This window comes from Beta vulgaris, chromosome 7, assembly GCF_026745355.1.
Source record: "Beta vulgaris subsp. vulgaris cultivar EL10 chromosome 7, EL10.2, whole genome shotgun sequence".
NCBI lineage: Eukaryota > Viridiplantae > Streptophyta > Magnoliopsida > Caryophyllales > Amaranthaceae > Beta > Beta vulgaris.
The window spans coordinates 51480579-51506848 of NC_079208.1; the positions used below are offsets into that span (position 1 = coordinate 51480579).

A 26270-nucleotide genomic window follows, 5' to 3' on the forward strand; every position below is an offset into this window, starting at 1 on the left:
CGAGTGACTCGTTTGCCACCTCGATTTAGACACATATAGATGCATAAAAAAGTTGACATAGAATACAGTATAGTGGATCAGAAAAGAAAACGGTAATACCACCACCTGCACATCTATTATCAAACATTTTATAGAGCAGCCAAGGCCAATCAATTAAATAAAAGATGTGGCATTACCAACTGATTGAAGGACAAACAGCAACAGTTAGAAGATAAGTAACATGGGGCCCTCTGACCCCACATAATGGACTGTGATTAGACACTTTATTAAGTTTCCATCACCATATAATGCAATTATTAATGTATAGTAATACACTTTGTATTAAACTAGATTAAGAGCTGCATCTGCCGCAACTTCTAAACTTCAACAATTCCTTGTTTTCTAATATAAAAGTCCCACTCCTGAGTAACATTCTTATTCTTCTATTTCAGTGTTTCTGCCACTGTATCATCTTCTCATTGTGCTGCTCTTTTAATTTCCTGATTTAGTAAAGGATCAATGGCAGCCATACAATGTTCCTTTTCACCTCATATCATAACTCAACAATCTGCTCCTTCTCTCAGAAAGCCTCTTTATGGGTTGGTAATTCTTAGGAAAACTGTGCATCCTGTCAAAAGAATTAACAATCTGCAGATCAGATCCTCCATTAAAAACCAGGTTTGCTCTTTTTTCATTGATTTACCTCTTGGTTCTTGATCCGCGGTTTATAGCATAATGATTTTATGCATAACTGGCTGATACTGCAGGTTTTTGAAGATCATTCAACCGGTATAATTTGCTATAAAGATGACAGAGGGGAAATTATATGTGAAGGTTTCGACGAGGGTCCTCGTCTACATCCGCAATATCCTTCAACACCTTTACCTTCAAGGCAAGTTTATCTTTGTCATCTTTCTCACAGCATGTTTGATACATAGTAATATGTGGTGGAGTACTGGTAGAAAACAGAAAATGGGAGTTCTTTTAAAATTTTGTAATAATTTTGTGCAAGCAGTTGACGTGATAGATGAAAATATACAGGGATGGTGCCGGTATACTTGATCTTCTTCAACAGCGATGGCTCCAGATTATGGATGGAGAAGCTGCTAATGGTAGCGTCTTGCTCGAAAAACATTCATGTAATGGATCTAACTCATTGCATTGAACAAATGCAAAATAGTAGTAATCACTTTGTATAAATTGTCTCTTAATTGAGAACTGTTATTGTTCTCTTTATGTGACATAAAAAACCAGAGCTTTTGTTAAGTCAAAAGCATTTCGTTCATATAGTTTATTTATGTAACCAAGTATGTAATATAACAACATCAATGAGCAACTTTTGTACCTCCTACTTGTCCAGGATGTAAATGAAGTACTCACATACCATGTGAAAAAAAGTCAATATATGATCAATTAATTTTGACATTAAGATAGTACGGTGTTGATCAAAACATTTCTCGTCTTGTGATTTTCATCTTTAACAGCATCCATAAAAGACATATTGTGTCCTACACTGTTACACTTAACCCCAAGAAAATGGATTATTATTGTTATTTGGAGTCTGCATCCAGTATATTTCATAAGCCTTGCTTGAAAGGTCATGAGTAGAGGTGAATGTTGGGTTCAGTCAACAGTCACGCCGAACAGGGTCATGGACTGGTCTGGGTGCACCAAAAGGTTGGCAATTGTTTCAAAAAAATCTGGCTTATATTTCATGAAATAGCGGTACGCAATTTAAACCGGGTCAAACAGAATTGATGGACAAGGCCAAGCCGGTTTGGGATCGCCATGTGACCCAGAACGCAGCTCAGGTGGCTTAGTGGCGACCTCTAGTCATGAGAACATTGACGACCCACATTGTCATCTGTGAGGCGCTGTGACGGCACCCGCAAGCAAGCAATAAGAGTGTGCATACACTTTAGACGTCAATCGCAGGACAATATGTCAACATCTACTTGGAAATGCATTCATCTCATCTAAAGATTGATCACAGAAAACTCAACACTATACACTTTCCCAAAGAATTATATTTCAATTACAGCCTGTAATGCTAATATACCAAAAAATAGGGGGAAAAGAAAACCATATACATCATTTAAGACATGGGGTGAGCTATCAAATATATAACCCCATGACTCACGAGACATTCAAAACTTCACCGTTCTTCCCTCTTTCGGCATCTTTTTCTCACAAATGATGTGATCTCTCTTCTAATATAAAGCTACAATCAAATTTCACTACAAAAAAATTAAGGGAAGATCTAGTGGACCAAAAGAATGAAACGCTATAGAAGGGATTGTACCTCAAAGTTCCCTGTTTAGACTAACTACACTCCAATTTACATACGTCGTTCAATTCACGATCCACCTTGAGCAGTTTCTTCAGACAGGTTGCTTTGCGACTTGCTTGGTATTATAGTAGGCGGAGACCAATTATCAGGAACCATGAGAAAATATGTAGTCATGGCTTTCCGGAACCTTTTCTTATACTGTTTGGGGGATATTACTGTTGGAGATACATTCTTGGGACCACCGAGAATACCAGAAGCCTTCACCCATGTTTCCAGATGTTTATCCCAGGTATATTGTCTCATGAAATCAATTATCCCAAGAACTAGTTCATGCTTCTCTTCGTCCACTCCAACAAGCAAAGAATAATCCATCACATCAACGGACTGCATTCACCAGCAATTATATGCTTTAATAGGAAGACCATAACAAGACTAGAGCCTTGTACTGTTCAATGAGATTAAAATTCTATTCACAATTTCAAATTTGTAATGCATTGAAATGAACAAATGTTAGTTTCGTTTGGTTCACAGATCGAATTTCAAGGAAACGCCAGTGGTAATAGATGGATTACTACTCCCACTAGTATTTACCAAATTTTGGGCAAATGTTAATTTATGAAAATATGGCATCCTAGAAACCCAGTGCTAATAAAAAATACGGGCACCTAATTAAGGACTTACAGCGAGGAAAGAAGTGTCATTCCACACAGCTCTCTCCAATAAGCGCTTGGCCCTGTTGCCAACAAAAATGGGGGAGGTAGGCATTGCTTCAATTAGGTTTTGATCTAAAAGGACCTTATTATCTCCACTGGAATCTGGATTGTATCTAGATCTTGAAGATCCTTTCAGATCATAGAGCCTTGTGACATTTCTTCTAAACAAAAGATTCTCCATGACCAAAACATCCATCTTTGTTTCCTTGCCTCCTTTCAGATTCTTTGTTGTAACCTGCGACAGACAGCCAGTGATAAAGAATTTACAAAGACATACTCTATAATTGAAGCCAGGCAATGCACAGGAACAAATATAAAAAAACAACTGTGGGCCTCTCATAAGTATATAACATTGCTTCATGCTGTTAAGACTGGAAAAGGTATTATCGAACAATAATGGCAAGCACACCAAAAATAATGGTAAGCACACCAAGACATGACACAGCTTAAAAGGTAAGAAAAAAAAATAAAAGATAGCATTGAACTCTCAGAACCAACACTTCTCCAAGCTACACAACTACAAAACATGACTCATATAAGTCAGGCTAATTCATTTCATCTCCATGAACTTCTGCAGAGTCACCTCCAGCAGATATTGGATCCCATTAGAGAAACAAAATTTAAATGCATATTTTCCATGACAGTGCGATATCTGAAATATATGTAGATTAACAGCAATTCTAAAGGGTCAGAAATACCTGATAGATACCCAAGATTTTTGCGAGGCATGTTGGGCTCTTAGTGTCTATGGCCCCTATTAAATACTTGAAATACTCGGGAGCAAATTTTATAAATGATTCAAGCTCCGTCTTAGTAACCTGTTTGACTATGAACCTTTCGTCCAAACTTTTTGCGAAAAAGACATTGCTTTTACCTCCCTGGGCTCCCCATTTTTTACAGCGACTCAATGACCTAACAAAATCCAGCTCAGACGGACAACAGATTTTCCTCAAGGTGTCAAAGTGCTTGGCATAATAACACGTAACACTATATTTCATTTTATCAATAGGACCATTAACAGTAAAAGCAACTCTTATGTGCAATGATTTTGTGTACAAAAGCGGATCCGACATGAAGGAACTGCGAGCGCCTGATGTAGAAAAGATGTTGTCATCTATTGAAAGACTTCTATTTGATTCATTCATTGGTTCATCAACTGGAAGAAGTTGATGAAAGCTGGCTGATTCTTGCATCGGCAATGAAGATGCAGACTCAATATCTTTTGGTCTTTCTCCGTCATCAGATAATTGAGAGTAATAATCTTGAGAGATTAATGCATAAGATATTATACTGGTTGGCTCATCATCATAGACTGGAATCACAGTCTCATATGGACCTTCAGGCAGAAGCCACTTGGCCCCACCTTGTAGCCCCAACTCCCGAGCCGATGATATGTACGTGGAGTTGCACCCACCAAAAGAGTCGAGCTTTTGAGCACTTCCAAGAAAGTTTTTATTTAAAGAACGATAGAAATTGAGAAAGGGCATCCCCAGCCAGCTTATGGTGTCTTCTGCACTATCAGAGCCTTTTGAGTTTGTTGATGCCACTGGTGAAGGGGATGAAGTTACCTTGGCAACACCCTTCTCTTCGACTCGATTCTCCAACGCCAACCTCTCTGCCACTACTGCCAATTGAGAATCTACTGAAATCGACCCTGTCAACGAGAAGTTGTTATCTCTTGATAAGCCAACCCCTGGCTGAGTTTTACCCGTCCAGGCAGCATCAAGGGTATCCGAAAGATTTAAAAAATGACTGTCAGATAACGCCCTTCGAACTGTCGGTCCATACTCCAAACGATCAGACTGTTCATAAATCCCAGTGGAAGTGGAGTGATCACCTACGTATTCAAAGTCACGAGTACGATCTGGACTAGCTCTAGTTTGAAAATCTGTCTCTGGTGGTTTCACAGCATTCTTAGTTCCTTCTTCCAGATTGGAATTCCTGATAATGTTTGGGTCCGTAGGAAGAGCTTCACCACTTGCAACAGCATTTTTTGATCTTGGGAGAATGTCTAGCCCCATAAAATCAGCATTGGGGAAAGCTCTATCTTCATCTTGGCCGTCGTCCTTGGCAGCATTAACCAGGCGGTGGTCCCACAAGTAAGACTGGAAGAGCAGCTGCTTCCTTAAGCGATTAATCTCCAGGATGTCTTGAGCAGGATGACCCTTTCTCACCTCCCTGATAGAGGATTTCAGACACACTTCCTGAAAAAAGATAAATTAATTGTATCACTCTAAGCTTACAACACAATCAACCAATTCCTCACTTTTCTCTAGGAGAACTGAACACATTAGAGTTCAGTTATGATAAACCATCCTTAGATTCCCTTGCGGAGAAATTAAGCACAATGCAAATGAGTGAAACACATACAACCAGTCTACAGAAGAGATATCATCCTTTCAGTGTATGACTGCAGTTTCAACATGATGACGCTGATTGTCATCTGTGGAGGTCCCACATGTTCAACCTCCAGTGACACATAACATCTCAACTTTAGAAAGGAAAACATTTACTTAAGCAAGGAAGGCTCACAGCAGTCACTACATGCACTTGCCTATTTTGATGACTTCCCCGAAAGTGTTGCAAATTATACCACAAAAGGAGCAGCATGCAGATGACGCTGGATTTCTTACCTGAAATTCTGTCATCTCATTTCGGAGAAGTCCTTCAAGAGTGGCAAATCTTGACTCAGATGATATTATTCCAGCACCCAGTCCACCATTCTTTCTTTCTGCAATTTGCCTAATGGCATTGCGCACCTCAGTAAACAATAACTCTGCCCTTCTAACAACCTGAAGCAAAGACACTTTCAATACACGAGTAAAACATATTTGGGACAAAATCTTTGACATATCATAATATCCTATTATAGTACCTCATCTGCTTCTTTTTGTATCCAATCCTGAGTCTCATAGTTAAAATCAACTTTAGCAGGTGGAAGGTATACGGAATAAACATCAATTGATGCATAACGAAAGCAAGCAACCATTTTCCCACATCTGCACAAATTTAGAAAATCAATACAAGTAGTTTGAAAAAGAAACTCTTATGTCACCATTTCCCCTTTTCCCTCATCTTCTTCTTTATACATTTATTTTATTGGTTGAAAACTATAGATATCTTCCTTGATTTGCCTCATTCACCTGGACATCTATCTCATTTTAAACCACAAATCTTCACGTTGCCTATAGCTAATTTTAGTACCAAAGCCGTGTGAAATACTAAAAGAAGATGTTCATAAGAATGTCTTTAGAGGGTATTAATAAACCTGTTTGAGTTTGTATCATAACACAACATTAGAAGAAAAAAAAATCATACAATAGGTACCATACTCAAATAAAATTGAAAAAAAGAAAAAGGAACTGGATACTTCTTCTGTTTTGACTTTTCACATTTGTCAAGGCACCCATTTAACCACTTAAAATTATAAAAAGTTGATAATATTGAAAATATTTATATGCTAGCATTCTCTTTCATATACGAGTAAAAAGAAAAGGTCAGAGTGGGTTGACTATATAGTATAAAAAGTCAATATAGTACACACAAGAAAAATGGAAGTATTGACTAGAAGATAACTTGTGATCACAGCTTCAACCCAAATTACCTAAGAATCAGATAATGCCATATCATATTATCAATCATCAAACAAGCAAAAAAAGCCATTAGTATTTGGTAAACCCTATTCACCAAATGACTTGAGGACTGAGGAAATTTCAACAGTATATGGAGTTTATATTACTTTTTTAACTTTTACGTATGTAAAGCACTATCGCTACTTTCTCAGTTCGCTGTCTTTCTCATGTTTGCTTTGATCGTTTGCGGGGTTGACTTGATGAGAATTCAAGAGCCCAAGAAATAGTGGATCCTTTTTCAAGTAACAACATCATGAAAACCCAAGAAGGCAAGAACTGTACTTTCCTGATATACCTGCTTTTTATCTTCAAACTTTTGATAGCTTAATTTAATTTAGCAATCACACTAAGAAAAAAAGAAAAACATCATCTCAAGATGATGAAGGTCACACCAAGTCCTACAACTACTTGTGTCTAAATCACCTAAATTAACTTAACCTGAGCTAGACCCAAGTACCCAATTATCACCAAAACACAATTAACTCAATTTGACCCGAACTTAAATCAACCAGATCCAGAACAAACCAATCGAAGAACAATTTGACATAGTGATTGGATTTTCAAGAAAAACAATTAACAATAGACTCAAATACCACCTGAACTAAAAAATTTAAACAATATCTAAACCATATCGAGAACTTCATTAGCTCATTTAAACCTAACTCAAGTTAACACTAACGACAAAATGCACTAAGGGGTCGTTTGGTTCAAGGTATGGAATGGAAATAAATAAAGGAGAGGAATAGTAACAAAAATGGTTAGCTTTATTAGGTATTTGGATCAAGCCATGGAATGGTAACCATTACCACCAAATAATGTATGTTGTTACTTGAGGGGGAGGGAAGGGCAACATATTGGGGGAGTCCATTACCACCAAGTAATGGTAATAGATTGATGAGGGGTTGAACCAAACAAAAAGAAAGGGAATCGGTAATTGATTCCGTCTCATGGAGCCCAAAAATTACGAAGCAAACGTACTCTAAGAACCCATATGACTAAGAAATAGATTAGTATGGACTAGTCTATTCCAGTAAGTAGATTGAATTCGAACACGACCACAAATTCTATAACTTATTTGAAGCAAGAGGCGATGAACTTGCAATGACCTTCGATGAGAACAATACCATTTCACGAGGAGATCTTTTATATTCAGGAATGGTAAGCAACATCCCATACTACACAGGGACAAGTAGATAACTCATAACTATTAATTATTGACTGACATACCCATAGAACCGAAGACAATCTCTATGTAAAGAGTGACCACAACAAGCAACCCTGCTTGCTGCTGCATGATTTGAAAAGCTAAGCTCCAAAAATTTCCCAAATGATAATCCCCAAGCAGCATCTGACATCACAATTCTCCGAGTTGCAGGAGGGAAACCACTAGTCCTTGGACAACGCAAACACCTGTGCCACATCCATATCTTCCCTTCTCTCTCTCCAGGCAAAAGAATCTCCGGCAACTTCTTAACGGAAATCGTGAGCGTGCCTTGCCGATGAGTATAACAATGAACATGCGCGTCAGAGGGCATTTCACAAGAACGGCACCTGTAGCTCTGTTGAAGACAGGATAAACTTATTTCAGATTTTACTCATTGTGTTATCAACAAAGATATTTATGCATCTTAAAATAAGTGAAATTACCTGATCAAATAAGTGATCTTGTAAAAACCGGCCTAAAGGTTTATCAAAACTTCCATAGTATTTGATCCTAAAAAGGTGGGACCTCTCACACACTGTCCCCTTCCACACGCATCTTGATGACAAGGAGACTAAGATGCTCTGAGCGTCAGATGGTGATGGAGGGAACTCCTCTTTCGAAGATCCAGGATTCTGCATGATACGTTGAGCATCTTGTTGCCTAAAGATAACCTCAGAACCTGCTGTCTCATATAAGCCAGTCATGTCATCAGCATTACAAGCATCCTCGGAAACAGATACATGCTCGCTAGACTCTGGTGGATCAGAATAATCTTCTCTAAGGTGAGCATGTAATAGTTCACCACAATTAACTTCAGAAGCATCATGATCCATAAATTCTCCGACTTTTTTTTCCTTGTCAACTGCTGATATAGAAGCAACATTATCACAAGAAGGCTCTGAACCAAAGACATTGCCTGGTGGTTTACAGTTGAGACTAGTGGCACTACTATAGCTTAAAGAGGGTCCAGCATCTTGAATGATTGTGTTTGAAGGTAAAGACAATGATTTAATCAATTCTGTATTTTGCATGTTTGCACCACTTAGTAAGGCAGTAGTCATACTACTCACTAATTGGGACTCCCCAATCTTTTCTTGGTGTGCAGGAAAACTGAAACCAGGTATCGTTGAGATAGACCGATCGATACTTAAGGATTTATTTGGAAGTGCTACAGTTATTGGTTCGTTAAAAAGATGATCAGGCAAGGAAGCTCCTTCATCTGCAAGAAAAGACGTCTCCAAAGCCAAGTGATAAGCAGCAAAAACTCCATATTGCACCACATGCTTCACTTTCTTCAGCTCATCTCCAATTGCACCTCTAAGTAAAATCTACAACATGAAAAATTAAAAAAAATTGTAAATCATTTCCAAAGAAACAACCGCCATAAGGCCCATAAGTCAGTAAAAAAAGTAAACGTGCAAAATAATATAATGGTAAACATACTTTCTGTTTTAAACTTAACCACAATTAGATGAGCTCCGTGGCTTACAACCTACAGAGGCTAGTCATAACTCGTAAGAATAATAAAAGACAACATTTGAACCAACATTATCATGAGCAGTAGGCAGCACCAGGTACACCAACCTTGCCAAACTTTAGTATTTTGCCTAGCATGGACACATTGGTCTGGTCACCAAGCTTGGGTTATGATCCATTTGGGATGATAAGATATAAAAAGATATAAAGTGTAAAAAATCTCTGGAATTCTTACTTGTTCTCACTCAACTTCCACGTCACAGTTTTTTTTTTTTTTTTGGGGGGGGGGGGGGGGGTTGAGGGGATGTGAAAGGTGAATTTCCATCTCTCATCCAGATCATGAATGAAGATAGCATATTAGGGTAAACTTAAACCACATCTACCACTAGCAGATAAATTATAGAAGGTGTGTTTAGGTATGACACTGATAAATTGCCCCCTACCAAGGGGCAGGAAGGAGAAATTTGCTTTTCATATATAAAAGGCCTAGGTGACTCAGATGAACACACGATTAAAAGTTCTTATACGCATTCATTCGGTTATAGTATCATGGTTCAAGCTTCGCTTCTTATGAACACAGGAGAACACATAGTAAGCAAAATCTAGAGAGGAGAAAAGTGATGTCATTAAGATCATGGTTCGAGCTTCGCTTCTTATGAAGCATGTCGAAAACCGTACACAGGTTTCGCCTCCTCGATAAATGAATGAAGCTTCAAAGGAATTATTATCTGAGAGAGATAACAAAAACTTTTATTGTTCTCACAACAGATTAGACAACTGTGAGGTTGATTTCATACACCTCAAGGCTTAAAAATTTCAAAATTCCACACAGCAGTGAAAAAATAACAAGCAAAACTATTGGACTGCCATATTGTTGTATATAGGACTTACTGTGAAACCCAGTGGCTTTGGACAACCTTCAAAGTACATCAATGTTTTTGTCAATTTCTTCCCAGCTTGACCAGCAGATCCATGATCTTCAAAACACTTCTCCACATGAAAAAGGTCACAATATCCCATCTTCTGCGCAGAAAGATGATCAATTGAGGGAACTATTTGAGCTCCTGTACAGCGTGCTATACGCTCAAGAAGTGGTCTCTTGATATTGAGAGCAAGAGAGATGTCCTTAGCAAGAATGTATTCTTGTGCATATCGAGAAACCGACTTCTCTACCAACAATACATTAGGGCGGTGCGCATCAATCTTTGTGACTGCCATCTTCAAATGATCCGTTTCCTATTAAAGAATATCAATATAAACAATTTGGGAGGTGGTCAGAGAAAGTCATCAATAGTATAATCTGTGTGCCATTAAAGTTACAGATCCAGATTCTCCTGACACACACACACACAAAAAGGCACAACAGAATAAGACGAGAAAAATAATTTCTCAGAACCTGCTGCAGAAGAGTATCAAAACTTGACAGCAAATTGGAGACCCGCTGATATTCTAGAGCTCCACCAAGGATCATGAGACGAGGTTTCTCAATTCGTGTAGTCATTCGACGATGCGCCACATTTTTTTTGCACACAATGCCTTCGACAACCATACTAAGTGAAACAATAGCAAAATTCTGCATCAGGAAAGAGGCCAACAACAAAAAGAAAGATAATAGAAAACCAGAAGTGCGATATTCTGAAGGCAGCCTATTCCAAATTATGCTAAGAACCATGTACTTACCTCTCTGAACGACGTCCACTGGCAAGGCACTTCACCTTCACATACCCACCAGGATCCATCCCCCCACCTCGGCTTGTGTCGGGCTTCAGAAGTGTAGCAGCCTCCCAGGAAAGAGCAGTAATAATTTCTAACCAACTCTCTCTAACATTGTCATCAGTAACTGGGATATTCTCAACCTGCAGAAGTTGAGATACCAGAGCCCTAAAATGCCCATCAACTACATTCTTCATGGCTTTCTTCTGCTCTTCACCAGACCTCTCCTTTTCACGATATTCACCGCTATCGAAACTACTGGAAGAGCGCAAATTACCCCACTCTCCCATGGCATCTGCATCATCGTCGTCATCAAATAAACTAGCATCTCTATCATCCTCTTCATTTTCAGGTTCAGGTGGAAGCCAAAGAAGTCCATTGTTCTCAAAATCAACAGGCTCGGTGTTAACATCTTCAACAGCGCAAAGAGATGAGGGTGCTTCACATACATCGCCAAATTCAAGATCTTCCATCTTCCTAGCTTGGTGTTCACCATCAACTTGCACATCATAATTATCCTGAAAGGCAGAGCTAATCAAGCCTTTTGTGTCACCGTTGCCCATATCAAGGACATAATTATGTGATTCATAGGCATCTTGCATTGCATTGATATCCACTGGACCAAAATAGCCATTAGCCTCAGAACAACCCCTTGATTTGGAATCCAAATCATAGACACCAAATGCATCATCATCATCATCCTCATCACTCCTACAAATCACAGATTCATCAACACCAATTAGTCAATGTATGTCCCAGGTGTATATCCACTGATGAAGTAGTAATATAATGCTACAACTTGATAGACATCATTATTTGGGGGATAGTGGCATTATCTCAAGTGACTTGAAGACATGCAAGTGAGCATATAAATAAAAAATCAGCAGCAACTTGTTTGTGAACTGCAGCATGAAATTTCTCTACAGAGCAAAAATAAAACATTAGCTCTTTAAAGAGAATCTAGAAGCTCTAGATGCCTAATTAAACATACTGAAATAAACCATCTCACATGGAATAGGAACGAATGAACAACAGCAATCAACCGCTTAAAGGCAGCCCACAGTAGCTTGAACAATAAACTTGATTCGATCATGCAAAGTTGAAAATAAATGTAAGCATAAAAAATACAGAAAAGGGATTTCAAACTTTAATCACACAGCAGCATACATCAAGGAACTCCTTTAACCAGAATGGAGAAGGAATGACACCTGTTGGTACCCGATCCACATTGATTTATAGATGAATCATCAGCATAGGGGACAATCATAATGCTCCTTCCTGAGTCCTCCTTGCCCTGGACATCTACAGACGGATCCATCATTGCTGATTGACATGGACTATGAGAAAGACTCTCAAAAGATTGTTCACAGATACCAAAAGACATTGAACAGATCGTAATAGTGCTACCATAAGCAGATTCATTAGACTTTGAACTGGCATCACTAGCTGCTGAGAGTGAACGTTCAATAACATCACGTGACTCATGACCAACACGAGCTAAACCCTGTTCCCATTGCTTGAAACAGTAGTTGCACACACGAACCTTCTCCCACTCACCCAGCAGATTACTGGAGTCAGCAATACGAGCTGGAACTGAATTTGCAGTACATTTTCCACAAAAGATACGGCCACAAAGCCGACAATGGTGTCTACGATTGAATATCGTGAACTGGGTGTCACAATCATAGCATACCCTACAACTATGATCGGGCATCCAGAAGTCCCTAGACACATTAGCAGATTTGCACTGCCATGGGATCCAAGCCTTCAGAATGCCAAATAAATCCAGGTTCTTGTTTGATTTGTCCATCGACTAACAATCCTCCTTCCCCACTCATTGTGCAATGCTCATTTGGCTGCACAATGACCTAATGGTCACCTCACATCCAAAAAAAGGCAAAGCCTTGAGGTGGGGAAGGAGGATTGAACTTAAAATCTCCTAAAATCAAATGAATCCAACTAAAACACAGTCAATAAAACAAGTCAAATCTGCCATAGAAAAGCAACCACACGTTCATCATACAACGCCCAAACCATGCTGCTACACCCTGTAAACACTCAAATGCCAAATCCTGAGTTCAATTCGGAGACAATCCTCCGTAGCTCAAGAATGCTCTTCTAAGCCAGCACCGTCTTTTCCTCCCAAGTTCAAGAACTGAAGTAACAACCTGAATGCAGTTTCTTCAGAGTATGAATTCAAACTTCAACAACCTGATAGTTTAAACCCTCAACTTATCAATACTGGTACAACAAAACCTCTAAAAACAAAACCAATTATCCCAACAAATACCCCCCAATCCCTGAAAATGACAGCCCAAATTCTTGATTTTTCTTCACAATTAATCCCAAAAATTTGTACCCAGATGCTTCAACAATGTAATTCTTAATACCAAACTTATTAACGAGCACTACCCACAATCAAATTTAACATACAAATCCCAACCAACTCAAAAATACCATCAAAATTCCAAATTTCGAATCAAATTGAACCCTTTAAAACAAATAAAAACTATGGAACTTAAAGAAATGAAAAACAACACCCACATTCCCAAAATATATATGTTCTTATAACACGCTTACTTGCAACAAATGCATCAAAATTCCAATCTGTCATCATACACTTCATAACACGGAAATCATAAAAGATAAACATCCCAAAATTTTAAATCCAATAAAACACCCCCTTACGCAAATTTACATAGAATTAAATAATCATATACATGACCAATATTATTCAAATTCACGTCATCTAACATATAAAATCACAAAATGTTGGACCCCCTTGAAATTTAAAATTCAAACTATATAATTATAAAATTAAATAAACATCAAAAACAATCCAGAAAACCCAAATCAAATAATTTTGTATTACCTTGATTGAGATGTAACTAACGATCGCCGCCTAAAAGAATTTTCTCAATTTCTTCGTCAATTTCCTCTCTTTTTCTTCATTAATCATTATGCATGATCAACCCACGTAATATTATAAAAAGAAAATAAAGAATTATGTAATTTCAAGAAAAGGACAGAATTTTTTGATGGAGACTTATAAATCTGAAAAATTCCCACATTACGTAAAATTAGGGACTTAGATTTAGATTAATATTTAATTAAAAATGATGAAGCTGCATTAAATGTTTGGGTTTTTCCATCTTCTTTGTGCTCTATGTATTACAGGCTGCATCAGTTTATAATTTGCTGTTGTCGTTTCTATCATTTTTATCTGTATTTTTTTTGTCAAATGAGACCTTTTAAATTATTATTTTTTTTTTTTGAAATGGCACCTTGTTTTTTTTTTTTTTTAATTAACATCTTATAATTTTTTTTTTTGTCAAAAGGTACCAAAACAGCAAATTCCGATGAGAAAGTCAATTTTTAGGGCAATTGACTCACTTACTCACCAAGAATTAGCCTTCTCCTTTCGTGTGACTCTCACTTCCTTATCTCCCTCCATTTTTCTCTCACTCGCTGCCCTCATCAATAGGTAAATTCTTCTCCTCTCTTCATCCTTGATTTTCAAATCTATTCCATCCCTGCAATTAAATCTCTTCCTTTTTAATTTCTCAGATCCATGGCTAAAAACACCTATGTTTCTTCACAAGGGTAGAATTCCTACCAAATGTCACTGTGGGCTACCCATAGCACAAAACACTTCCTGGACCCCTTCAAACTCTGGGAGGAAGTTCAAAGCTTGCCCTTGCTATGATGCCAACACAGAGATGCGTGGCTGTAAGACTTTTTACTGGATTGATGAAGATATTGTTGAGTGGCAGACAGTGGTGACAAACAAGTTGTTGATGGAGAAGAAGGCATTGGGTGATGAGGTGAAACAATTGAGGACGACAATTTCCAAACTCCAAGAAGAGAAGAAGAGAGGTATTGCTTCAATTCCTGCGGTGATGAAGAAAAGAAGGAGCCACACAAGGGTTTCAATGACCCACTTGGTTGCATGTGTACTAATTCCATTTTCATTAGTGTTATTTTAATTAAGTTGGACATTAGTCAATCATTAGTGTGTTTTATTCCAATTGCTAGCTAAATGCAACAATTACTTTGTAAGATGAATGCAGTAATCAAAATCAAAAATTTGGGCACCAATTGAACCATTTCACCATAATTTTCTCAAATTCAAATAAAGTCATGATTCTTGCAAAAAATGAACATCAATCGAAAATCCAGCAAGAAAAACATAATTAGCATTCTGATTACACCAGGGAGCAATACATAAGAACCCAAGTCTATTGGGTTAATAGAGGTGCTTCAAAAGATGGCACATCTTGGCTCAATTGGGAGTCTTTTTTTTGCTTTTTCTTTGGAGGCTTCACTGGTTGAACTGCTGCAACCTTCCCTCCCTATGCTGCAGATTTCTTCCCTCCACTCTTAGTTGTGCTTGCCTCTTTGGATGGTTGCATTCTTGGGTGTTCTACCCCTCTTCTTTGCTGGGCCCTCAATCACTACCTTGGCTTTGCTTGTCTTTATATTGCTTGAGGTGGGGTCGGAACATTTTGCTTTGTTGTGGCCATACCCTCCACAGTTGGAGCATTGGTTTGGCTTCCGTTGCCTAACCACAAGCCCTTCATCTGGCAACTCTTCTCTTCCTTCTCCCTTTTCCTTTATCCTCTTCTTCTTTGAAGGTCTACCTGGCATTGATCTACATTCAAGAGGCTCAGGGCCTATGGAGTCAGCTTCTTCCCATTGACTAATGCCAGGTAAAGCATGGAACTTGAGAGGATATGCTAATGCATAAACCTCCTTGGTGTAAGCCTTGTGTACAAATTGATCTTCTGGATCAAGCCTCATAGCTTGAATACAACACATAGCATGGCAACATGAGATGCCACTCAAATCCCGTTTATAGTACCCACATGATTCTCATCCAGCATAACTACATAAGTCTCACCCTTGTGTTCAACCTCAAACTCATTTACATCAGCTGGAGTCTCAAAGCAATTGTTAGCCTCATCTGTTGCTGCCTCTAACTGCTTCAAAACAACAGGCATGAGCTTGCCATCATACTTACTCAATCCCTCTCTTTTACTATAGGCCCTCTTCATCACATATTTTATCATCCACTCCATCATAGTCAATATATGGGTTTGTCTCTTGCTGGCCTCAAGACATTATTAAAGCTCTCACACACATTGTTTAACAACATTGCACTCTTTGACTTTGTAGAAAATGTGTGCCTAGACCAGTGTTCAACATATATCTTATCAAGATATGCATGAGCTTTCACATTCAACAATTTGATGCATTCCATTGCTGCTTTAAATTCCACCTTAATGAAAAAAATAAACTAATACTTAACAATAGCCAACTAAATTCTCATTTTGTAATTAATCTCATATATAAATTAATCTGAGCATCAGATTGTAAACTAATGAGCTAATTTCACCTTAGTAGAAGCTCTAGCAGCAGCCCAAAAAGCCTTCCTGTATGCTTCTCCTAAGAAGCTTTGCTTGAAGTTTACCCAAATATGCCTGCAATAGTACCTTGTTTCAGTATTTGGGACTACACTTGCAAATGCTGACAGTAGGCCCTAAAAGAAAAAAAAGAAGCATAAATGTTATTCAACAAAGCTGCATCTTTAGTGTAAGTACAAATAAGTTAATTAGTAGGTGAACAATACCTTTTGTCTGTCAGACATGAAAGTAAGCTCTTCATTTTCATACACCCAAGTTATGGATTGTGAGATTGACCCCAAGTCAGAGGTTAGCAGATCCAAGAACCAAGACCATGAATCCTTATCTTCAACCTCTATAATAGCCCAAGCTATAAGAAATAGGTTGTTATTTCCATCCTTTCCCACTAAGGTTAGGCAAACACCAGGCCAAGGACCTTTAAGATGACATCCATGATCCATCCACCCCAATGATATGTCTATAACCTTGAATAAACCCCTCTTTACATGGTTGTAGGCATATGTACATCCTCTGAAAAACAGTAGGTGGCCTCTCCACTCTTCCAACCTTGACAAAAGCACTTGAGCCAGGACAATGCTTCTTCACAATTGCCACATAATCCCATACTTTGGCATATTGCTCTGCAGCACTCCCATGGATCATTATCAAAACTTTCTTCCATGCATAATATGCTTTGTAGTATCCTATTCTCACCCCAGTATCCCTCATCACTCTATTCCTAAACACCTCAACCTCCCAACTGCAATCAGCCCTGAAATCTTCTAAGTATCTTAAAGCTAGGCACTTGGATATCATTTTTGAATTAGCATTCTTAAAACCACATTTATGCTTCAACCTCATGCTTTTAATCTGAAAAGTTTCCTCTAACTTCAACTTAGCAGCATGAATCTTAAATGTACACTTCCTACGATGGTTACAAATGCATCTCATCCTTTTAGACTCCTTTCATGGACATTCACACGTATATTTACAATACACTATAAACCTACTTCTAATGTTATGCAGAGGGTACGGTAGTAATCATACCTGTTTTTTTTATAGCATGAGTCCTCACAACATCTCTTAGTACATCAACACTTGGAAATTCCAGTCCAAGCTTCAGCATAATTCGCACCTTGAAATCAACATCTGGATTAAACACGGGATAACCATCCTCTCCCTCCTCATCAGAATCAATGAAGCTACCCTCTTCTTCTGAATCTTCATTTAAGCCTTCCTCCCCAGTCAATACATCCTCAAAGTCGTCCTCAATAGATCCCTCCTCTAGATCTTCTTCATCGGTTTGCTCATTTGCAGATTCACTTTCTTCCTCAAACCTATCACAATTGTTTAGTGGTTTTTCCAGTCCTTTCAGAGACCTAGTCACATTTTCTGAGATATTTTCCTCAATGTTAGAAGCAAATAAATCATTAATGTTCCTATCTTCATCCTCACCCTCACTAAAGATGAACTTTATTTCATCTAATGGACCATGTGTAACTAAGAAAATGGGCTCTGGGGAACCTTGTGTCACTGATAAGCCCTTTGAGTTTTTTTTTGCAAACGAGTTTGGGAGGTCTAGTTGTGAATGTGGTATTTAAGTAAGATGAAAGGGTGGTCGTTGTTTGTGGATTCGGGCTTCTCTCATGGAACACACTTGATCTCTTTGTTCTGTTAACATATGTGCACCCCACATTGTCATTATGTGCCCCATTATATTGCCCCCCCATTGTCTCCACCCCCTTGTTGATCTGTAACCCCTTCATCTTCAAAATGCGCAATGTACAAGGTAATGTAGTTATGTTTGTCAATTGTTCTCTAATTCAGGTAAACAACTATTATCTGCAAATTCAATTCTTCCTTTAGCCAAGCACCATCCATGCTTTCTAAACCAAATTTTACCAACATTTTATAGCCTAAAGAATGCTTAATTTCATAAACTACGTCAAAGTAGCACAATTCCTCAAACATGTCCTTCGTAAACAATTCGCCCCCAACATATTCAACCATATTCTTCATTTCCCTAATCTACCCCCATGAAAAAATGTCAAATTAACCATATTCAAATTGGCACTCATTTTGGAATTTATTAAAGATACAGTCAATTGCAATAATTTTCCAATTAAAAATAAAGTAAACAATTACAAGAATCGATTAATCAATAAAGAACAAGCCAAAAGCGCAGATTTTCAGATTTTAATAAAAAAATTACAAGTGTTAGGGGTGTTCAAAAATATCTGATCCGGAAATCTGGTGTTCCGGTCCGAAAGCCCGATATTCGGCCCGAAAACCCAATGACCCGATCCGAAAAGTTCGGATATTCGAAAATTTCGGATCTCAAATCCTCCTATCCGAAATTTTCGGATCCGATATCCGACATTGAATGGCCCTAACAAGTGTAGTAAAGTTGGAGGAATAAATTACCTTCCCACAAAAGGACAAATCCAAGATTCTCCTTCCTTTTGAGAAAGTTATTGCCTTGCTGATGATGACAGAGTGCAGTTTATGATTCTATACTTTATGAGTAAGAAAATGGAGGAACTGTTGAAGAGTTTTACTGGTGAAGGTTTAACTGGGAGGAAGAAAATGGGACTTTATTTACCTGTTGATGAGATGAGGGCAGTGAGTGAGAGAAAATGGAGAGAAATTGAAAAGTGAGAGTCACGCGTCAATTCTTGGTGAATAAGTAAGTCAATTGGCCTGAAAGTTTACTTTCTCACCGGAATTTTTTGTTTTGGTGCCTTTTGACAAAAAAAAATAAAAATATAAGGTGCTAATTCAATTCCTGAAGCTGAAAGTACAATGACAGCCCCCCAGCTGAAATTAACCCAATTCCTGAAGCTGATGTCAAGTGAGTAATTTGCAATCTTTGTACACTGCGTGTGTTGATGTTTGTTCACTAATGAAATTCAATATGTACAATTACAGTCCCATACTGAAATATGTCAAGTGAGTAATTTCCAATCTTTGTACACTGGTGTATTTGATGTTTGTTCACTAATTAAATTCAATAGGTACAATTACAGTCTCATACCGAAATTCAATAAAATCACAATATATACTGATGGTCATTGCTTTGATCACTGAAAATCTGCAAATGTACACTCGTATATTATTGTACACCAAACCATATGCACATTAAAAAAATTATTTCACGTGATCAGGGCCGTCTTAAACTATTTGGGGGCCCTGTGCTATTTATAAAATCATATTTAACAGCTTTGAGATATTTGCATCTTTTTTTTCATAATCAAGCAACCTTTTTTTTAATACTCCTTATTTTATAATTAGACAATCAAAGAAGTTTAGATGTTTTACATATTGGAAAATAATGAACCAAGCAAAGTTTGGCCTAGTGGTAAAGGTTTGACCTCATGAGATCAAATCCCACTAGGGGCTTTTTGGGGGTGAGGTTTCCCTTAAATAAAAAAAAAAATTGGAAAACAATGAAAAAAATCATATACAAAATTTACAGTTTTCTATAAACTTGTAATAAAGGTGTAGAATGTAGATGACTTATGGTTTTATTTGAATGAAATTTTCATTTGATATGGTTATGATTACATGAATAATAAGGTGAAATGATTGAAAAACGGCAATAGACCTAGTTTTTTGAAAAATAAAAGTTTAGAAGGGTGGAAAATATTAATATCCAAGTTTCCAAAAAATAAATTGGAGAGAAAAATTAGAATGGCCATGAAAAACAAAAACTATATAAAATATAAATGAAAAGGAGGTTTTTCCAACAAAATAGAGAAGAGATTTAGAAGCAGGATAAAAAATAGAGGTTGAACTCAGCTAAAAATGCAGATGAAAAATCACGACACAGGAGTTCGAACACGCAACCTAAAGGTCTACAACACAGGAGATTTTTACCACTGCTCCCAGCATTCAATATATGATTATTGCTACGTCCCTTTTCTTTTTGTCTCTGTTTGGGGCCCCTCTGATGTATTGGGCCCTGTGCTGAGGGCCAGCTTGCACAGGCCCTTAACCGGCCTTGCACGTGATGAGAGAGAAAGAGCTGACCCACTTTAAAAAATACTGCCAAAAGCCAGCCACATGGGCAAGGTGTAGGATACTCATCCTACATCTCGGTGTAGGATCTAATTTGCGCTGAAAATAAACATATCATCGTAATTGCGCCTAAATTTGCACATGGTACCATTTATTCAAAATCTCAATTTTCAACATCCTGTTACGAAGAATTAAAAATTAGGATGACCAAGTTGAACTAGAAGGAGCGTACTACTGATCAACTTTATATACAATACTTTATATAATAGACAAAAGTATTGAAATGAAAGTAATCCACCTTCCAACTGTTAACTTCGAAGACTTTGTGTCACAATCAAAGAACACAATATTAGATTCTCAAAACACCAACTTTTATTATGTGATGAAGTTTAGAGTTTTGTTGCTAGCTGGATAAAAGATAGTGATACATTGATAAACTCGCTACCAAATAAATGCGATTATGCCCATGAATCCATGATAATTCCATACAAATTTATACTTTAAGTAGTATTACTGTTATGAAATCTCATTCTCAAATATACATTTTTCTCGCTACCAAACTTTTTCTCTGGTAAACCATTCTCCAAATAATTTCGAGTGAGGTGGGATAAGCGTACATGCCGTTTTTTAAATTCTTGTGGCCTATTCTTATAATAAAATAAGATCCTTATTATAAGTAGAGGTGTGACTTGAGAATCTTTGATAAAGAGGTATAAGTAATAGAAAAGAGAGAAAGGAGTATTCACCGTGATCGATAAAAATATCAGTTTTTTTCCAACTGGACTTAAGCTCAATATTAAACCTTTATAAAATGTGATCTTATGTTGTAGACCTTTATGCAGATGCCAAAATCCAGCCATGCATACGAAAAGCATGGATACATCATTAAGATGCATGTGAATATCTAATCATCTAGATTCTAGATGGGTTGTTGTATCTATATGCAACAGCCGGCCGATCATCAATCAGATAAAAGAAATGGAAGTAGACAACAATGAACAGAGAGATCTAGATTCAATACTACCCCTTCATACCCACAAACCACATGCAGGAACATTATGTCACTAGTTTCTCTAATAATCAATCCTTTTGTCAACAGAAACTAGTTTTTTATGCACACTATGCATGCGGCAACATTTTGGCCATAATTATTCCTCAATTTGAAAAAAAAAAACAAAAACAAAAGTTCCTTAAGAACTTTGTTAATTTTAGTTAGATTTGCATGGGTAATAAGAATTGACATTAAATATTGTATTGATAATACAAAATAACCTATAAGCTTATCTTGATAATATAAAGTTGCATTTAATCTTACATTGGTATTGTAGAATGCCTTATATTTTGAAACAAATTCTTTTAGCTAAAATGCCTTATAATTTGAAACAGAGGGAGTATAATTTAATCGTAAAATATAAGGCTTAAGTACATAAAAATTATATTGCAAAATTTATTATATAGAGAAAGAGTTGCATTCGTATTTTTTAGTTTAATAAGCTGAACCAACTGATCTGAAAAATACTCCCTCCGATCTTTATTAGTCTACCCATATTCCTTTTTGAAATGTCCCTTATTAGCTTATCCCTTTTTTATTTCTATTTTTGAAATAAAACACTAATTTTTCATCACACATATATTCAACTTTAATATAAAATAATTTCTCGCTAAAAAATCTTCCCACCTGAAAGAGCTGAACCTAAGGCATACAGCATAAAAGAGAATTTACAATTTACATCTTCAAATGAATTCAACACTTCATCTATTCTCACATACACGCATCGGAAATTAAACATTCTAACAAGCGACAAGGTATAAAACCTTACAGATCGCATATTTATAGAGAAAAAAATTGTAGAATAGAGGGGTAAACAAGAAATGAATAAGAGAATGAACACAAGTCAACCTGGAGTGATGGCATTTGTATACAACAGCATGTAGTAGACTAGGATTACATTTCATGAATATTACATATTCGAATGGACGTCCAATTAAAAACATTGTCTCCCATGTCTGACACTTGGATATGTACCTTCGCCGAACATTCATACCCATGTCTGAGTAACATAGGATGAAGTTTATAGCTCTTCATGGCTTCGACTCTAGAAATCAGTTCTCTAAAAGTTTCAAAAAAAGACGACTTATGTTGTCACTTGGTGAATGAAAGAAAACAATCAGTAAGGTCTAAACTTCCTAGCAGCACGAAATTGTTGTATTCGCTTCTTGTCCTCCTTGAATTTACTTTGCAGCTTCATAAGCTCACTCCTGTGGGCTTCTTTCCTCTGGAATCGGTAGAAATCTAGCCCAACATCCTTGTTCTTTTTGTTAGCCAATTTGTCGCGCACAGCAGCCTCCGCTACAGATCCTACAGCAACACCACTTTCAGGATCAGTCGTCCTTTTCCCACCCTTTCGATGTACAACCACTGTCCATCCCTCCTCAGCAAGCTTGGTTTCTCTCTCTCTCTTTGCCTGCTCCTCCTGCTCATCATAGGCAGTTATGAACTCATCAATCCGTTCTTGCAGTATCTTCAGTCCAGGTCTCCTCTCATGGTATTCCTTAATCCACTTTCTCATCCCTTTGGAGCCATCTTCCTCTCCTGAAGAGATTTGATATACATTAAGCATTGCATCTTCTTGCACCTCCTTCACTGACTTGCTACTTTTATTTGTTGAAAGGCCATCCTTCTTCTTCTTTGGCTTTCCTCCATCTCCTTTCAATGAAACCTCTTTATCATTCACTACTGTGCTTACTTCACTTGGTACAGGATCGTCTCTGCTTAAGTTTTTACGAGCTTTCTTTGACTTGGCTTCTTGCACCTCCTTCACTGACTTGCCTTTCTTACTTGTTGAAAGGCCATCCTTCTTCTTCTTCTTTGGCTTTCCTCCATCTCCTTTCAATGAAACCTCTTTATCATTCACTACTGTGTTTAATTCACTTGGTAAAGAATCGTCTCTGGTTGTGTTTTTACGGGCTTTCTTTGACTTGTCTTTATTATTTACCACTATGCTAAGTTCACCTGGTAAAGGATTGTCTCTGCTTTTGTTTTTACGAGCTTTTTTTGACTTGTAAGCTTTCCTATCTTCTCCAGCTACATCACCCTCATTCTTCTTGACGATAGATTGCTTGTCATCATTATCAGAAAAACATGCATCCCTTGCACTTTCACTATTTTCGACTAGCTCCCGACTGCGTTTTTTTATCTTCATTTCTGGATTGCTCTTTCCGATCACTGCGGAGAGACCACTTTTTTGACTGCGTTTCTTAATCTTCATCTCTGGTTTGCTCCTTCCCATCTTGGCGAAGAGACAGTGGATGAGGAGGCAGGTGAATGATGGTGGCAATCTGTGCTGCTATGAACCCAGTTAAAGCACCCATTAGTAACACAATACTTCAAATTCAAGGGAGTGCTCAGTACTATCAAAAAGGGTAGTTTTGGGGTTGAACAAAAATTAATCAACCAAAATGCAAAAGATCATATTTAAAGTAACAAAAGAATGCATCACATAAGTCAATGAGCCAGAAAAGATGCCTACAGCACAAGTTACATGCACCAGCATAGGTCATAGCTAGGGGGGTTTCAAATGCATCAGCCTTATCCACAAGTATAGACCTGAAACTTACTGAGGCTAGGACATCAAGCACCGACACGGAAACACTAGAAACCAGTGATTGCAAACTCATACAATCATATAAAAGTATTTAGAAAGTCCATTATTAGGAATTTGGACCCGTAAAGCAACGTGCCAAAGACAAGAATATGTGCACACTAGGGCAGATTATGTATGAGATATAACTTCGCCACAACGCTACCATTAGAACTATCAATTATCATGGCACAAATGCCTCTAGCAAAAGTAGCACCTAAGCAACAATAAGACGAGGTCAAACGTATCCCCCCTGCACAGAGCCACATACTGCACTTGCAACTGTCCACAAGCTACTTGCATACTACTAATCTAATTTGGAGTCAATTCATAATCCTAACAGACCTGGAACACCAAATATGAGGAATCTGCATATATTGTAAGTTGGAAACCTCTAATTCCACTAAAACAGAACATGTTCCTCCCTCCCTCCGTCCCTATTAATTCAAGCAACCAAGATACGAACCCGACATAACAACCACCATGCCAATAAAAAGGAGCCAATACTCACCCCTATTTCACTAATTACCATACCCGGAAAACACATCAAACCAGCAAATCGAAAATTCATCGCCACTCCTAACTTCTGGAGTTGGGCCTGGCACTTGGAACATATTCAACAATCATTAAAACTAAAAAGACTACGAAAACAACATAAATGTAGAGCACCATCAATCTTGTCTTGTTGAAACTATGACAAGCAAGAGCTGGTTATTTCTGCCCCAAATTAATAACAATAATTAATATAAGCAGCTGTATAACTTACTAAATGGCATTACTTAAGCCAATAGCTCGGCCAGCTGCTGGGTTTTATTCATTCCATATTTTCAGTCACACAACTTCAAAAAATTGATTTGATTTGATGAAACAAACAACAACAAATGAACAATGGCATGTTAAAATATACGCAATGCACACATTGTAACTAAGAAGTTATACCAAAAACTGGAATCATGAAGCTACATTAACCCTAAAAATATGACAAGTTGAATTTATGTAACAAACAATTACTATGATATAAAATCAATCGCATGATAATCACATGAAGTAGATCTACAGGAAAAATCGTAACAAAAGATTGTCTAAACAAGTAGATTCATCTAAGGAAAAAAAAAATACCACGCACGAGCTTTGAGATAAATTCGAGCCTCAGAATTTCGTATGAGTGAGGAAAAGGGGAAATTTTGTAGGGTTTTATCAAATTAATTTGAATTGAAATGAAAGATTTAGGGTTTTACTTTTTAGGTTTTATCACCGTGAAGTGTTGTGTGATTGCTTTAGGATTTAGGAAGATGGGCTTCTGCAGAGTGCGGACTCGGCGTCGCCCAGCAAAATCAGTGCTTTAGATGGGCCTTATAGTTGTTGGGGGGGTTGTGTGTGTGTGTCAGCGTGTGTACTGTGAAGGAGAGAAACTATCGGCGCATATCCGGTATGGGCCAACAGTGTCTATAATGGGGTATGTTAGTAATTTTGTCAGAAAAAGACAAAAAAAAAGTTGATTTAATGGCAATTTAAATAACTCTGATCATGTATGAGATAAATCAGATCAACTATTATATGAATCAAATCAACTACGATGTGAATCAGATCAACTATAATGTGAATCAGATCATTAATGTATGTAAGTAAAAACCCAAAAAAAAAATATAAAAAAAAAAGAAAAAACAAAAAAAAAAAAGAAAAAGTTGTATTTATTTACAAATTTGCCACGGTATTTACAAATACCGGATATGCGCTTATCAGCACTCCTGTGAAGGATATTCACCAAATTGGAATTAAATGTGTGGTGGTTTTTTTTTAAGATAAAACTAGTTGTTGGTTTGGATTACGGTTGGCCATTCATGTTAGTGGAGCGTGTTTGTGTTTGGTTTTGTGTCAATTTTGGGTTGGCCCATTAATGTATCAAAAATAATATAAAAAGTGAACTAGTTGCATAATATGATAAATGTAACTACTCGGGAGAAAGTTCTTTGTAAATACATTCGTATAGTGTCAAGGCGTAAGTGCGAGAATTTTCTCTCTCTAAAATTTTCTCTCTCGAGTTCTCTTTTCCAAAAGTCGTTCTTGGAAGTTCACTTTTCAACAAGGTCATCAGAGATCTTCCTTTGCACCAGTGGTACAGGGGCTCTAGGAACCGGGTTGAAAGATAGACATTCCAACTGGTCTGGAGGACCATAACTGAAATGGAGATGGATGTGGAAGC

At 37.4% G+C, this 26270-nt stretch overlaps 3 protein-coding genes across 12 annotated transcripts; 1 reads left to right on the forward strand and 2 right to left on the reverse strand.

The window, feature by feature from the left end:
- The first annotated feature begins 310 nt into the window (after positions 1-310).
- On the forward strand, positions 311-1323 carry LOC125499626 (uncharacterized). 2 transcript variants are annotated; one of them, XM_048648659.2, is made up of 3 exons: positions 311-657; positions 747-871; positions 995-1213. In XM_048648659.2, the coding sequence occupies exons 1-3, from the start codon at positions 499-501 to the stop codon at positions 996-998; spliced, it is 288 nt and encodes a 95-aa protein (XP_048504616.1). In that variant the 5' UTR covers positions 311-498; the 3' UTR covers positions 999-1213. The 2 variants fall into 2 exon arrangements, with proteins under 2 accessions (XP_048504616.1, XP_048504615.1); XM_048648658.2 differs by having other exon boundaries at positions 316-657; positions 1021-1323.
- A 628-nt stretch (positions 1324-1951) lies between these two features.
- On the reverse strand, positions 1952-14204 carry LOC104899683 (1-phosphatidylinositol-3-phosphate 5-kinase FAB1B). Of its 3 annotated transcripts, none has more exons than XM_048648657.2 (12): positions 13880-14204; positions 12216-13175; positions 10975-11718; positions 10691-10844; positions 10186-10530; positions 8262-9146; positions 7842-8173; positions 5858-5981; positions 5616-5774; positions 3681-5186; positions 2951-3217; positions 1952-2653 (listed from the first exon to the last, which is right to left on the reverse strand). In XM_048648657.2, the coding sequence occupies exons 2-12, from the start codon at positions 12815-12817 to the stop codon at positions 2336-2338; spliced, it is 5436 nt and encodes a 1811-aa protein (XP_048504614.1). In that variant the 5' UTR covers positions 12818-13175; positions 13880-14204; the 3' UTR covers positions 1952-2335. The 3 variants fall into 3 exon arrangements, with proteins under 3 accessions (XP_048504614.1, XP_010685217.2, XP_057252222.1); XM_010686915.4 differs by having other exon boundaries at positions 12216-13218; XM_057396239.1 differs by lacking the exons at positions 12216-13175; positions 13880-14204 and adding an exon at positions 12017-12035.
- An 8022-nt stretch (positions 14205-22226) lies between these two features.
- Positions 22227-25407, reverse strand: LOC104899684 (uncharacterized). Of its 7 annotated transcripts, none has more exons than XM_010686922.4 (2): positions 25194-25407; positions 22227-23770 (listed from the first exon to the last, which is right to left on the reverse strand). In XM_010686922.4, exon 2 carries the CDS (start codon positions 23714-23716, stop codon positions 22595-22597), a length of 1122 nt encoding a protein of 373 aa, XP_010685224.2. In that variant the 5' UTR covers positions 23717-23770; positions 25194-25407; the 3' UTR covers positions 22227-22594. The 7 variants fall into 7 exon arrangements, with proteins under 7 accessions (XP_010685224.2, XP_010685223.2, XP_010685222.2 ...); XM_010686921.4 differs by having other exon boundaries at positions 22227-23773; XM_010686920.4 differs by having other exon boundaries at positions 25187-25407.
- Between the last annotated feature and the right edge of the window lie 863 nt (positions 25408-26270).